A 16,155-nucleotide genomic window follows, 5' to 3' on the forward strand; every position below is an offset into this window, starting at 1 on the left:
AACTCAAAATGAGAAAAAGAAAAGTGGACAATTTGTGCATATTCATGACACTGCCAGTCATTACGTTTTGCCAGATATCATTCTTTTTATGATACTGTCTGCCTGCTACAAAACTATAGAGAAAGGAACCGATTTAGTCTTTTTAACTGTTGTTCTTTAGAGATTGAAGGGAAATGTGAGATGAGAAGAAGTGGAATTTTATTTGCGCCACTAACTGACATTTAATTTCGACTCTTGTTGCCTCATTAAGCTGTCCGTCATCCTTGCTATCTTCAGTCACCCAATAAGCGTTCGTTTGTTTCCTCTGTTGCTCAGCGGTGACACAGAAAAGCCTGCACACATGCTGTAATAAACATAAAAATGGGACATTGTTGTATGATTATTGTATTATCACTCAAAGCCACTCAGCTGCAGCTCTGAATCGAGGCAGCACGTAAACTTGTGTATCGTGGCACTGCTGGTATTGGCTTCTTATGACTAATCACTCATGTTTTTATGTTTCCTCATTTGTAAGTCGCTTTGGATAAAAGCATCTGCTGAGTGAATACATTTACAACAAAAGCCAAATGCTGTTGTATTCATTGTTGTTCAGAACAGAATGCTAGCTCTCTATTTACAGAATACTGCAATATTAATATATTGTTATATATACATTTATTATTTATTTTATTAGATCATTATTGTTTATATTATTTGTTATTTATTTTAAATATTAAAACATAATATTAACATTTTTTGTTTAGTTTTGTGTCTTGTCATTTAAAACTTTTTTTTAATATATTAGATTTTTCATATATTTTATTCAGTCTTTTATTTATACTAGATGTATTTATAATATATTTAGGGTTGTATTATTTTATACATTCCTTGTTTATTATTATATAGTACAAATATGTATATTAATATGTAATTTACATATTGATATACATATTTATTGTTATATAATATTATTATACTATACATTTTATAGAATTTTATTTTACTTCATTTATATATATATATATATATATATATATATATATATATATATATATATATATATATATATATATATATATATATATATTTATATTATAGTCAGGATTATATTAATTTTATATATTATTTTATAATTGTATTACTTTATTTATTATAACATTATTTATTCTTTATACTAGTTTATTATATGTTACAGTATTTATTTTAAATATTCACCACTATGTCTCACCAATTGGGATCCAGCTAGCATTGCTTTCCAAACATAGTTTGTGATTGTGAATGGACTGCCATTGTGGAGGTGTGATCACAAATAAACCTGACGTTCACCTTGTTTTGACACTGGGCCTGTTGTATTGTGTGTTGTATTTATTCAGATCGGGTAATCCATCTAGTTTTTGGAAGACCAAATGCATCATTTTCCCATTGCTCTGAATGTGCTATAAAAGTGGATTGGGTTTCATTTACAGGAGCCTATTAATTCCTCACTGACAGCAGAAGCAGTGGAGGACCCCAGGTCTTGCTAATTCACCTTGTCCACTTTTTATTTATACTTCATTGTCAAAAACTGTGGTGGGAAAAGAGAGTTGTTCCCGGAGGCATCCAGTGCTAAAATATACCAAGTTGGAAAGCGCTCTGATGATTATAAGAGAAGTAATCATAGATGCCAGAGCCAAATTCAATTTACGCACAACAACAGCTGGAATATTTGTTCCGAACCGCAGGCGTGATATTACTTTTGCCATCTCTAGAGATATGAAAGGAAATATTTGTTTGGAAAGAACACATTTTTGCTGCTCTAACTGGCATATTGTGCATCAGAAGGCCGGCGTACGCACCTCCTGGAGGATTTGATTAGCTAATTACTCTAATGAGTGGCTACATTTGAGAAACATTAAATTGCAATTTATTAAGACGAGAGTTACTGCATATGCAAGAGTGGATTCTCCAAATGAAGCATCTAATGCTGAGCTCTCAAAAGGCTGAGTTTGTTCAAGATGTGTGTTTTGTGTTGTTCGTGCAGGTCTGGAGAAGGTGGGACGTGACTCCAGTTACGAGCAGGAGGGGAAGGTACAGTTTGTGATGGATGCGGTTTATGCCATGGCACACGCGCTTCACCGTATGCACAGGGACTATTGCTTCGGATACCCCGGCCTCTGCCCACGCATGAGCAATATCAACGGAAAGGAGCTCCTCGGATACATCCGGAGCGTTAATTTCAATGGTGAGTGCTTGGATCTTCAGCTGAACAATTATCAGACAAGTTCACAAGTCCTTCAGGGCTGAGTCTAAATTAAGTTTCAAGATAACTGATACAAGTTGGTAAATTTCAAGTCAATTTATTTGCCGAAATGTAAGTCTGGTTTCTTCGTCTAATGCTTAACAGATAGTTGTAAGTGCTGTTCTTCTGAACCAATCATGTTTTTATTTGGCACACAATTTTTTTTAATTAAAGTTATTATTTGCTAAAAATAGGCATATTCAAGTTTGCAGTGTTGTGCTCAATTATGAGACGTGCGAGAACCAGTGACATTAAAATGGAATTTTGTGTTCCAAGAAAGAATGTATTTGCAACACAAGAGTGAATAAATGATGAAAGAATTATCATTTTTCAACTATTGCTTGAAGCCTTATTCAGTATAATGTGCATTAAAGCCATATTAATGAAAGTTATTATAAAGTGTTATGCCATATTTTACTATGCAGTGCCGTAAGCATGTCTATTACTGAAGCAGCTTCTCATGTTTTCCACAGAGTGCTTGTCTATGTACATATTCAAGTGTTTTCACTCATTTTTCATATTTCTAAGTTCCAGCTTCATTCATTAATCCTCGCAATCACAGATCACAGTGTTTGCCATTTCTCGGCCAAGTTGCACCACTGGCTCCTCAGTGGCCCCTAACATCATCACACATGCATCAAAGCAGAGAGCAGGAAAATTTAAGGGGTGCTCATATTTCTTCATAATGTGCCACGTGCGTCTTTAGAAGAGCGCATTATAACTTGTGAGGAGAGAGCTGTGCATGATTGACTGTTTTCGCTTGCCTTGTGCGCCTGGAATCATGTTGAAACAAAAGAGTTAAACATTCTCTTTGAAACCATATCAAACGATTCATTTAAATATTAGTTTTGCTCTGTGCGTCTTCTTTACTCTTTCATTTTTCTATTCCCCAACTCCAGCGTTTTGTTATCATCTGCTTGTGTTTGCCTTCAAGTTGTGTCATTTGCATAACTGCAGTTGAGCGATTAAGGTGGCAGGGCTGCGTGGGACCATTAAAACCTCATTAATACGTTTTCTTGCGGGGAGTGCAACCTGGGTTATTTGTTCCACCACCTTGCGTTCCTCGTGGGCTTGTGTTTGAATTGAAAGACAGATATGGAAAATTCACTGATAGTGTCATTAGAGAGAAAGCATTTGTTCCAGTTATTCTACTGTGTAAGTCTGACATGTACTGATTGCACATTTTGATGAATTAATCATTTTAGACTTACATTTATTAGGATGTGCTCCCAATAATTTTGAGGAAAACTGTTTTATTTTGTCAGAATGTTAGAATGATTTATGAAGAATCATGTGACACTGAAGACTGGAGTAATGATGCAGAAAATTCAGCTTTGATCACAGCAATAAATTACAGTTTAAAATACATTCACGTTGAAAACGATGAAAGCCTGTTTTCACTATAGAACAAAAATAAAATTAAAAAGTAGAAAATAAAGTAATTGTGACTTTTATTCTCGCAACTCTTGGACTTTTCTCAGAATTGCAGATATAAACTTAGAATTTAATATTTAATAATTATATTTTATTTATACTGTATATCAGGGTTATTATAATTATCTAAAACCATAAAAACATGTTTGTTACTTAAAATATGATAAATATTAACTGAAATAAAATATTTTCCTGAGTTGTAAATAAAACAATAATTGGAATATGTTTTACAGGAAAATACTATTTCAGTCTTTCTACTTCCAAACTTCATGTGCTACTTGCAATTTCTTTGTAATTATCTGTGAAGTTTACTAGACATTTTTAAGTGACAGTTGTTCCAAAGTCTATCCTTCAGGCCATAGATGTAGGTGAAGTTTTTCTATCCTCTCCGTATAAAAAGAAGATTCTTTTTTTCAGAAGAAGAAGATTTTAAGCTGAAACCATGTCCCTTGTTGATTCATAAAGTGCAAGTTAATGCCCCCTTCTCTTTGAGAGCCAAAAAAGCACAGAATTAATACCAGTGACTCTTGATTATATATTGAGGTCTTATGAAGTGAAAAAATCGTATAACAGTTTCAAATAACTGTTTGTTTTTATTTTTGGATGAACTTCTCTTTAAAGATTTCTTTTTATTAGATTTTTCTCCTAAAATAAGTGACATCAATAGCAAATAAATGGTGACTTTTAAATATTTTTAAACGTTTTAAATAATTTTAAATATTTGCCTTTTGGAAATGACGATCGGTCGTCTAATAGTCGTGCTTCTCCCGGTATATATTTGCAGTGCAATGGTGCCGCCATGCAAGGCGAGAGTGTTCACGAAGCACAAACAAGTGATAATTTCGACCCTTTTCCCAACGGGGATAGGGGTGGCTGCCAGCAGAAAAAGTAGCGGTGCAGTCAGTGTGGAGTACGTGAGCTTTGCACTGTGCCATGCAATGAGAGATACCATACTCTCAAGAACTATAAACTGTGTCACCTAAATAACAGATTGGACAGGTCATCTGGTCATCTGATCAAAAAATAGCATGCATTTTACTATGGCAAAGTAATATTGTAATAATTTACTACTTTTCCCTGTTTTTTTTTTCTTCTGATCATTTGGAATGAGAATAAAAGGACAAAAAGAAAAAAAACACAACAAAACAAAAACAACATGCAAATAAGTTCAAACATCCATTCAATATCTATTATCTCCTGGCTGGCTCGCTCTGTGCTTGTTTGGGGTGGTGTTGGTGCAGTGGATAAGACACATGCCTTTGGTGTGAGAGACCCGGGTTCGTATCCACTGTGAGACACCAATGTGTCCCTGAGCAAGACACTTAACCCCTAGTTGCTCCAGAGGCGTGCGACCTCTGACATATATAGCAATTGTAAGTCGCTTTGGATGAAAGCGTCAGCTAAATGAATAAATGTAAATCTAAAATTTATTTCCTGAATATTACTGATGAACTGATCAAAAATTAGGCTACTCTTCACAGACAGTAGATGGACAACCTGCCGCGGCGTTAACTGCAAGTCAGTCGCGTGTTAAAATCATTAGCGAAACTACCGCCATATACATATATGGATAAAAAGATAAATGTTTTCATTTCTTTTCATTTCGGTTCATTCTTGGTTTAAAAGAAAATCTTCAGGTTACATATGCAGAGCGAAATGAGAATGGTCCTACATTTAGCAATAATTATTATTAACTCTGTTATTATTCTCGATTTTTTCAAACTACTAACACTTTGCATTTTTGAATTATGCCTTATGTGTGACCAAAAATTGAGTATTATCTGTTTCAACTGTTTGATTGCGCTGGTGCCTTGCGCACATATTCATTAGAAACAACAGCAGTTTACCGAGCCATTCAGCGCGAGCAGTTGTCCACTTTGACATATTGTTAATTATGATTTTTTCCATTGATACTGAAACACGCATGAACTACAAAGCCTATTTTACCTCATGAATAATAGTTAAGCTTCAAATGGGCAACATCACGAATATGGAAACGTTTGGATTTCTCCTGAGTGAGAGAATGAGAGAGCCCAACCTTACCTTATGCTTAGCTTTAAATTATTTAAATTATTATAATTATCATATACCTGTTGGTACATTATAAAATTATAAGGCCAGCCGTTATTATTTCTAAATGTAATAAAATGCAACTTATACATGAATTATATAATAGCAAAAAAAAAAAAAAAAAAAAAACATGCAGCAAATGAAAATAGGTGATTAATCCGTTAAAATGCAACCTATACACGACTCATATTTTTTTTCTTCTCACAAACTTAATTAAATTTTTTAGCGTGTTTAAAAAATAAAAAATAAAGAAAACATGCAGCAAATGAAAATAGGTGATTAATACTATATTAATACGGTTAGTACTATATAGTATAGGAATATAGTAATAATTTAGTACTTTCTCCTGTTTTATAGTTGGCTTGCTGTTTTCTGATCATTTGGAATGAGGATAAAAAGACACACAAAAAAAAAGAAATAAGATCAAACATTAATTCAAAATCTACTATTTCCTGAATATTATGAAATTCGAGATGGCCACCCCCTTGTGTCGTCATAATATGCAAATTAGATGATTATATTTACACCCTACATAAACCTTCCGTCATGCCCAACATTTATCTAATTTAGAGTAGATCTCTATCTTTAAGCCCTTTCAAGCCACAATCTTTTGAAATCTTGACGTCAAAATACAGCATTTTTTTCCAAAAAACCCTGGCGCCTCAACAAATTAGAATATGGTGACATGACAATCAGCTAATTAACTCAAAACACCTGAAAAGGTTTCCTGAGCCTTCAAAATGGTCTCTCAGTTTGGTTCACTAGGCTACACAATCATGGGGAAGACTGTTGATCTGACAGTTGCCCAGAAGACAATCATTGACACCCTTCACAAGGAGTGTAAGCCACAAACATTCATTGCCAAAGAAGCTGGATGTTCACAGAGTGCTGTATCCAAGCATTGGTAACAGAAAGTTGAGTGGAAGGAAAAAATGTGGAAGAAAAAGATGCACAACCAACCGAGAGAACCACAGACTTATGAGGATTGTCAAGCAAAATCAATTCAAGAATTTGAGTGAACTTCACAAGGAATCGACTGAGATCAAGGAATACAGATGTATGTAGGAATTGGGCTACAGTTGTCGTATTCCTCTTGTTAAGCCACTCCTGAGGCGTCTTACCTGGGCTAAGGAGAAGAAGAACTGGACTGTTGCCCAGTGGTCCAAAGTCCTTTTTTCAGATGAAAGCAAGTTTTGTATTTAATTTGGAAACCAAGGTCCTAGAGTCTGGATGAAGGGTGGAGAAGCTGATAGCCCAAGTTGCTTGAAGTCCAGTGTATAGTTTCCACAGTCTGTGATGATTTGGGGTGCAATGTCATCTGCTGGTGTTGGTCCATTGTGTTTTTTGAAAAACAAAATCACTGCACCCATTTACCAAGAAAATTTGGAGCACTTCATGCTTACTTCTGCTGACAAGCTTTTTGAAGATGCTGATTTCATTTTCCAGCAGGATTTGGCACCTGCCCACACTGCCAAAAGTTGTTGAGATAGTGAATTGGTGGGTTTTTGTTAAATGTGAGCCAAAGTCATCACAATTAAAAGATCCAAAGACTTAAACCACTTCAGTCTGTGTGCCTTTCATTTATTTGATATACAAGTTTTACAATTTGAGTTGAATTACTGAAATAAATGAACTTTTTCATGAGATTCTAATTTAAAAAATAAAAAAATTAAAGAGTTCAAGTATGATTTTTTTTTTCACTGTTAATGTACGCATTTGAATCTTTATTAAACTGTGCAGCATGCTCACATACATCTCTATTTAAGATATCGTGGTCCATCAATGTGGTTCAATTTCAGTTTTGTCTCAATGGTTTTGGTGCAGTTATAGCACAACAATCTACATGGGCTGCATTTCAAGAAATCAGAAAGTTGGTCAGATTCAAGAGGTGAATCATGCTGAATGTGTGAATGAATGCTGAATTACATTGCAGTAGATCAGCATTAGGCCTATTTAGAAATTGCATTGCCTCTTAATGCTGGACATTCACCATTTGTTATGACGACACTTTTATGGTCAGTTGTTAATGGCACATTCCCAAAGCCAGGCCTCCCAGACTGAAGTCTTCATATGCACCGCTTCTTAAGTGTGTAGTCTGTTCTATTTTATGTTTTCTTTGCAGGATCCAGACAAAATTATCCCTACTGTGAGAAACGGCATTGTAAACTAACCCCATTAAGTGCCTTCTGAGTTTAGTCTAGAAAAAAAGACTAGATATTTGCATTTTTGTCACTTGACTTGTGCACTGGTGTTTGGCCATACAAAACTCCATGGCATGGCATTAAAGTGTTGCTGTTGGTTGGTAGGAATTAGGACATTAGAATAATGAAAATATGTCATATAATGTCTGATGTCATAGAATGTCAATATTAATATTTTGTGATGTTTTGTATTGTGGCATTTTTATCATAAAAGACAATTCCCCTTTCAATTTTCATTACCATAATAATTTTTTTAAATTAAAAACATTTCATGTATTGCCATGCTGACAATTAAAAATAAGATTAATAAATAATAATATAAATAATAATAGAATAAAATAATAATATAGATGATAATAATAATAATGTGTGTAAAAAAATAATTGTATTATTAATTATTATTAATGTTAAAATGATATGCTTTAAATAATGTGAATACAGTTATGTAAATCTAATAAGAATTATTATTGAGAATAATGGCAATAGCAAAAAAATAAAAATAAAATAATAATAATAACCAACCAGAACATCTGCATGCATTATGATAATGACGGTTTCATTTAAGGGGTTAAATTTAATTATCATTAAAATCATGTCACCACACACACACAAATACCTCCATCTTATTTGTGTAAAATAACAGAGAAAATTAGCAATTATGAATTTGAGGTGGAATGTGACCAGGGGCCTCATTTATATAACTTTGCATAGGATTTGCGTCAGAAGTGGCGTACGGATGAAACATAGGATGTGCGTACGCACAGAAATATTCGGATTTATAAAACCGTGCGCACGCACATCCTACGCATTTTTCCCTTAATAAATCACAATCAATTCTAAATGTAGCGCAGCTTTTGCGGCTTCATGACACGCCCATAGTTGCCCATAAATAGTCCGTGAAACGCCCACAAGTTAATATTACTTGATTGCGAAATCATGGCAAACACAGAGAGGAAATAAAAAAAACTTAACTTCACTCAATGTGAAGTAGAAGTTATCGTTGGCGAGGTGGAAAAGAGGAGAAAAATGTTGTTTGGAGGGCACAGTGTGGGCATTACTAATGCCAAAAAGGCATTTGAGTGGCAAACGGTGGCAGACGCCGTAAATGCTGTAGCCTCACAACCTCGGACCTTGGCCGATAAAAAAAGAAATGGTCGGACATCAAAGTCGAGGCAAAAAAACGTCTAGCGCTCCATCGCCAGAGTGTGTCTGCCACGGGTGGGGGAAAGGGGACACCGGAGCTGACCCCTCTTGCATCTGACAAGCTACAGATGTCGATAATAATCGACGTGGAAATGGCAAATTGTTCAGCGCAAATGTAATTTCTTGTTGCTTTCTGAATGGTTGAGACATACGCCATACATTGTTTTATCAAAAATAAAACAAACTAAAGGCATATGCATGAATACCATAATTCCGTAGCTTATGAAGAAATGTTTTACTATGAAAACAACTTTCCCCAGTGGACAATTAATACATCTATCTATCTATCTATCTATCTATCTATCTATCTATCTATCTATCTATCTATCTATCTATCTATCTATCTATCTATCTATCTATCTATCTATCTATCTATCTATCTATCTCCTTAATTATCTATCTATCTGTCTATCTAATTGCATCTATATCTGCTCCGCCAGACGGACACATTGACGAGAATATCAGTTTTGTACATTATTTTGTTCTGTTAACTATATTATTTATGAGGATGAATTGCACAACATGCCAATATTATTGCAGAACATATTTCACTTTTCTTTTTGCAAATATGTGTTCATTTGAATTTCTGTTGTAATTTTCGTTTGATTATTTTTGTTTGTTTCACTGCTGATCGATCAAACGGGTGTTCGTGTAGGCTGTTAATTGTAAGACTTGCTTTGTGAAGTCTTCATGTTATTTATAAAAGGCAGTATTGTCATTTTCACTTTCACTTTCATGTGTTTCTTCCATCTGCCGACGGTGTCGCCATTTCTCATTTCACCCGTTTTTTGTGCATACGCCTGGGTCAGAGCTTGCGTGAAGGATCGCACATTTTCCCGTCAAGTTTGCTTTTTATAAATATCAATTATTGCGTAGAGAGTGGTGTACGCCTTCTTTTGTGCGTACGCAACGTTTATAAATGAGGCCCCTGGACATGTTTTTGTGAGATTCACTCTATTGCTCATAGAAGGTAACACTCACACAGAGTCTTGTGCTATTGAGTGGTAATGGTTGATAGATGTGCGATGTCTTTGCGTTGAGTCCACTGATACTGTGGAACGATTACATCTAAGCGCCGTTTGAGTTAAGTCACCTGAACTGGAGCTCTCTCATTACTACCCATCACTGCACTTCCTCTGTCCCTTCACAGACCACACACACTGCTTTAACTGCTAGCCAGTGTGTGATAATGAACACAGCGCTGACCGATTATGACGGCGAATGAGAAGAAATGGATGAGTGTGTGTAGAGGTCCAGAAGAGGTCTTTTAGAAGTGTGAAGGGTGGTAATGTGTGCATATGTGTGAGTGACCGGTGTGTTTGTGTGAGATGGAATGGACAGAGTTTGTGAGTGCATTAAATATGTGTTTGGAATGTGCCCTGCCTAATGCATAATAGTTTTTAAAATAGTACATGAAATGGTGCACAGGATGCTTCAGTGAGTAGATTTCACAAAACTGTTGTCATACCTGCTAATGGAATTTGAAATAAACATACTAATACATATTTCTTACAGGCAATAGACTGTATTTAACTTTCTTTTTTTTTTCTTTTTTTTTATTATTATTATTTTGATTACCCAAAAACATTACATGTTTTATTTTATTTTATTCATAGTTGTTAGTTCATTTCTTGGGTATTTCCAAGGTATTTTGTTGGTTGCTTGAGTGTTTTGGGTGGTTACCAGGGAATTATGGGGGGTTGCTAAGGTATTCAGACTAGCTGCTAGGCCTTCTCTTTGATGTTCAGTGTAGTTAGTGTTCTAGGTCATTACAAGGGTGTTTTTGGTGGTTACTAATGTTTTGGGCATTCTGGGTGGTTCTTAAGGTATTCTAGACCGTTTCTACAGTGTTCTGGGTAGTTGTTAGGGTGCTCTGGTTCAGTTGCATATTTAATACATGCCGACATCGGTAGAATGCATGCTCGTATGCCATTTCAAACATACCCATAGCTCAGTATGTATGCACACACAGAAGCTTCAGAAGAGCGAAGAGGACACAGAATCAGTAAATGGAAGTTGATACAAAGGCAGAGGTCCAACTTGGAGCATCACTGCCTGCCGCCGAGGGGTAATCGGCAGCTCTGCCACAATTACACCCGCTCCAGTGACTCTCTACATACGCTTATTTTTAGATTAGTGTTGTGAGATGGACAGAGCGGGAGGAGAGAGTGTGGAATTGTGTATTCAGACGAGCTGGGCAAAAAAGTGATGATAATTATGTTGTGTAAAACAAATCCCCTTGTAAGTTGAGGCAGCGTGACGGTGAATCTTAAAATGAAGTGCAGCAGCAAGCATTTAACTGCATAACAGAGCTCTATACTCTTCTCAAATTATTCTGTGCTGAAATAATAAAGGAATGGCCTTAGGAGGTGTATTACATCATGTTCACAGAAGGAAATTCTCTGAGACAGACTGAAATAATAGTAAAGGCAGTATGTTTGACTTGCTTCGTAGTTCCAGGATGATGGAAAACTTTTAATATGAGCTATTGAACTTTTAATAGAATAAGATGTTTGCTATTCTGCATGGTTGCTAAGGTGTTCTTGGTGGTTGCTAGGGTTTTTCATGTGATTACTAAGTAATTCCAGGTAGTTTCTAGGGTGTTTGGTGTGGTAGCAAGGCTGTTCTAGTTAGTTGTCGCAGGCTATTGTCGCAGGGGGAAGTCGTGGCCTAATGGTTAGAGAGTCGGACTCCCAATCGAAAGGTTGTGAGTTCGAGTCCCGGGCCAGCAGGAATTGTGGGTGGGGGGAGTGCATGTACAGTTCTCTCTCCACCCTCAATACCACGACTTAGGTGCCCTTGAGCAAGGCATCAAACCCCCAACTGCTCCCCGGGCGCCGCAGCATAAATGGCTGCTCTGGGTGTGTGCTCACAGTGTGTGTGTGTGTGTTCACTGCTCTGTGTGTGTGCATTTCGGATGGGTTAAATGCAGAGCACAAATTCTGAGTATGGGTCACCATACTTGGCTGAATGTCACTTCACTTCACTTTCACTCACTTTTCACTATTTTGGGTGGTTCCTAGGGCATTCTTGTCCATTTCTATGGTGATCTGGGTGGTTGCTAGGGTGTTCCTGGTAGCTGATCGTTACTAGAGTGTTCTGGGTGGTTGCTTAGACAGTCTGAAGAGTTGCTAGGCTGTCCTAGGACATTTCCTGAATGTTCAGTGTCGTGAGAGTGTTGTATGTCATTGCCAGGCTATTTTTGGTGGTTTGCTAGAGTGTTCTGAATAGTTACTAGGGCATTCTGGGTGATTCCTATTATAGTGTTATGAATGGTTGCTGGGGTGGTCTAGGTCTTTGCTAGGTTTTTCTGTTTTAGGTTGTGTGACGAGTGGGGCGGGGCCGAGGGATGTGGGAACACGAGCGAGGCCGGTGGAGTGATTGGGAAATCAGCGACACCTGCGACCCACCACCGGTCTCGAGTCCCACATAGGAGATGGAAGGATATACAACTGGAGCGACGACAGTGAAGGACGAGAGAGGTCCAGGCCTGGGCTTCGGCACCACTGTAATGAATTAAACTCTAATAATCATTGGGAAGAAGGAGGCGGGAACCAGCGGACAATCAAAATGACATTTTAATAATCAGTGCGCACAAATCAAAACCAAAACCTAAAATAAAGCCCAGGCCTGGTCCTCTCTCGTCCTTCACTGTCGTCGCTCCAGTTGTATATCCTTCCATCTCCTCCGTGGTCCTCGAGACCGGTGGGTCGAACGGGTGTAGCTCATCTCCAATCACTCCACCGGCCTCGCTCCCACGTCCCTTGGCCCCGCCCTACTCGTCACAGGTTGTTACTAGGGCGTTCTAAGAGGCTGCTATGTGTTTTTTTGGTAGTTGTTAGGGTATTCTGGGTGGTTGCTAGTATGTTCTGAAGTATGTGTTCCTGTAGCTCAACTGGTAGAGCATTGCGTTAGCAAGCAAGCAAGCGCAAGGTTGGGGGTTCGATTCCCTGGGAACACATGATAGGTAAAAATTGATAGCCTGAATGCACTGTAAGTCGCTTTGGATAAAAGCGTCTGCTAAATGCATTAATTTAATTTAATTCTGAGTTTTTGTGTATTATGGTGGTTACTAGAGTGTCCTGGTTAGTTACTAGGTCCTGTGGGGTGGTTAATTACATGTTTTAGGTTGTTACTATGGCATTCTGGGTAATTGCTACAGTTTTCTGGGTGGTTACTACTAGGTACTTGGTAGTGTACTCTGGGTGGTTGCCAGGGTGTGCTATCGAGTTACTAGGGTATTTGGGGTGGTTTCTAGGGTGTTCTAAATTGTTGCTAGAGTATATGTTGTTCTGGCTGAGTGCTAGGGTCTTCTGTGTCATTTCCAAGGTATTCTGGGTGGTTAACAAGACATTTTAGGTTGTTACTAGATATTTATTTATTGGTCTACTTCAAAACAGCCTGCCAACATTATAATGTGCATATTAAGTATGTTGCTCAAGTATTAGCATTTTAAATATGATCCTAAATATGTGCAGTCGTAACAGTGATTTTGGCCGACAGAAGCAGCAGGTAAGGCTTGGCAGAAAGGTTAATCCCACTGAGTGCTCTATTGTTACGTCTGTCCGGTCTCCTGTAATCCTCAATTTCCCGCTCCCCCGGTCCACCTGGAAAGCCAAGCTTTGATCAGTATTGCTGGATAAATTCAGTAAGCTGCTGCACCTTCTGTGCCACTATCCTCGCCCATCACGACAAGAGGATGAGAGATTTCTTATGCTGGAAAGGATCAGTTTGCTGTTGCTAAATTAATAACAGAATAATCTACCATCACTGATTGCACACTGCCTTATTTGCTTGCATTATGCTGATATGCAGTGACAACAAGCTCACGGTAATCTTAGAGAGCTGTAACCAGCTTTGCCGTACAGGGAATGATGTTTGCACCCTGGAGCAGAGATTTGAAGACGATGGATCTCGTATCTTACAGGCATCTCTCACATGCACATCAAACAAAAAAACACTCAGCATCTTGGGTTTGCAGAGAGAAGCGTTATTTTCCTTCACTTGATGTCTCCTTAAATAAAAGAACATGGCTGTCTGGATGCTCGCTACACAAGCTGTTGCCGAATCTGGATCATTATATTCTCTGAAAATATTGCTTCTGGAGGCATTGGCCTCCTCTACTCTTACTTTCCTTCATGGTGGACGAATCAAAGTTTTTTTTTTTGTATATAAAAATGGGATGTGTCAACTGAGGATCATGAAGGTGTACCTGTGTCTGACCTCCACACAAACGATCCCCTCATCAGCCTCAAGAGCGGCTCACTTGCTGTAATGAAGGGCGGTGAGGAGGAAGACGATGGCAAAGTTGTTGAAAAAGAGTAAGCCTAATCAGTTGCTGGAATCTTGAAAGGCTAAATGTGCAGCTTTTAGAAGAGAATCTTTGTGTTTTAAGAGTTCTGTTTCACTTGGCTGCAGTGGAAAGGAAATAATTGTAGCCGGCAGTGTTTTTTAAGAAGCAGTGGACTAAAAGAACCATGCTTTTTTTTCCCTTTCACCAAGCAAATCTGATAATACTGTATATATTGTATTCCTCTCAGTTTTCAGATTCAGAGATTAAACGGTTCCACATTTGCAATATATATGAATGATATTTTTTTTCTTCTTCACTTGGGACAGTAAGCAACCACCTGCTCAGCTTACATGGAACATTCTCAGAATTTTGGCTATTGTGAAAGCTTTTCTCAATATTATAAACCAATGTTTTACCAGTAATTAATAGAACATTTGTTCAATGTTTATGTTTTTTAAATGTAACTCCTAACTACTTGTTTCTGAACGTTTGGAAAAACATCCAAATATAACCTTCCAATAATGTTTGCGAAATTACATTTTTTGTTTTGTTCATAAAAAAAGCAATTATTTCTATCTTTCTCCTCCTTAGAAAATATTTTTGTTAGCTAAGTGTTAACCACTCTGTCAACCAAATAGAAACCAGCTGATAATCACCCTTGCAATCAGCCACAAGCATGGACCAACTTTTGTACCATTCAACTAAATATATAAATAAATAAATTTGTAAACTTTTTTTTAAGTTGAATGATGAGTAGTTATTGAAATGTTGTTTTTAAATGAATGTTTTATAATGTTGATTGGATTTAAAATGCAATCAGTTCACCATAAAAAAACTATTTACATCCTCTTTAATATAAGAGACTTTATAACTGTTTTTTACATTTTGGCATGTTTGTTTGTTTTTGGGTGGTTGAACTTCTGTGCTTTTCAAGATATTGCATGAAGACATTAGACTTTTAGATTACTGGCCAAGTAGATGGTTTTAGGGTTTTAGTCTGTTACATATTTGAGTTGAGATGTGCATGGTTAGTTGTGTTTCAGGACTCCAGGGAGAGAGTTCCTGAACTGTTTCTCTGTTTAAGTCTACTGTTTTTCTTAAGCAATTAAATTGCCACATTATTTTCTCTCGCATGCAGATCCTAAAGCACTTCTAAATAGGGGATTGTATCATTACATTCTCATAAAGACACATCAACTCCGTTTTGCAGCTCCAGTGTTCATTTACATCATTCTAGGTAATTTAACAGGTTTGAAAAATAAACCCAGTTACCCAGATGAGATTCTCAAAAATTTTAGTTTGGGGCTCATATGCGATCAGTTTGATTCGAAAATGGAAAAATTCATTTTTTTCTCACCTCAGATATCAGGCTCAAATTGTAATTCATGTTTCCAAGAATGAGAATGAGAAACAAATTGCTTTGTCTCAGGATATTTGCCATCTCATCTAAAACCTACTTGTCCTTGCTTGTTCTTCTGCAGGGCATCTGTAATTTAAGATGATGGGTCGAAAGTGTCCTTATCGATTTCCGAAACTGATAAGACACTTTCCAAAGATTAAGGGTGTGTAACAATGTTAAAACTTGACTTTTTGAAATGCTTAGTACAAGTGAATTTAAAGGATAAATTCCCCCAAAATCTGGAACAGCTTGAGAGTGAGTAAATGACAGAATTTTCATTTTTGGGTGAACTAAATTT

General features: G+C 36.9%; 1 protein-coding gene across 2 annotated transcripts in view; it reads left to right on the top strand.

Moving 5' to 3' along the window:
- Positions 1–16,155, top strand: part of LOC132098668 (metabotropic glutamate receptor 8-like) — a 181,965-nt gene that overhangs the window by 145,852 nt on the left and 19,958 nt on the right. For both annotated transcript variants that reach the window (XM_059504771.1, XM_059504772.1), the window contains exon 7: positions 2,000–2,200. In XM_059504771.1, the coding sequence (XP_059360754.1) occupies positions 2,000–2,200 (201 nt within the window). The remainder of the gene's footprint in view (positions 1–1,999; positions 2,201–16,155) is intronic.

Source organism: Carassius carassius, chromosome 22, assembly GCF_963082965.1.
Source record: "Carassius carassius chromosome 22, fCarCar2.1, whole genome shotgun sequence".
Lineage (NCBI taxonomy): Eukaryota > Metazoa > Chordata > Actinopteri > Cypriniformes > Cyprinidae > Carassius > Carassius carassius.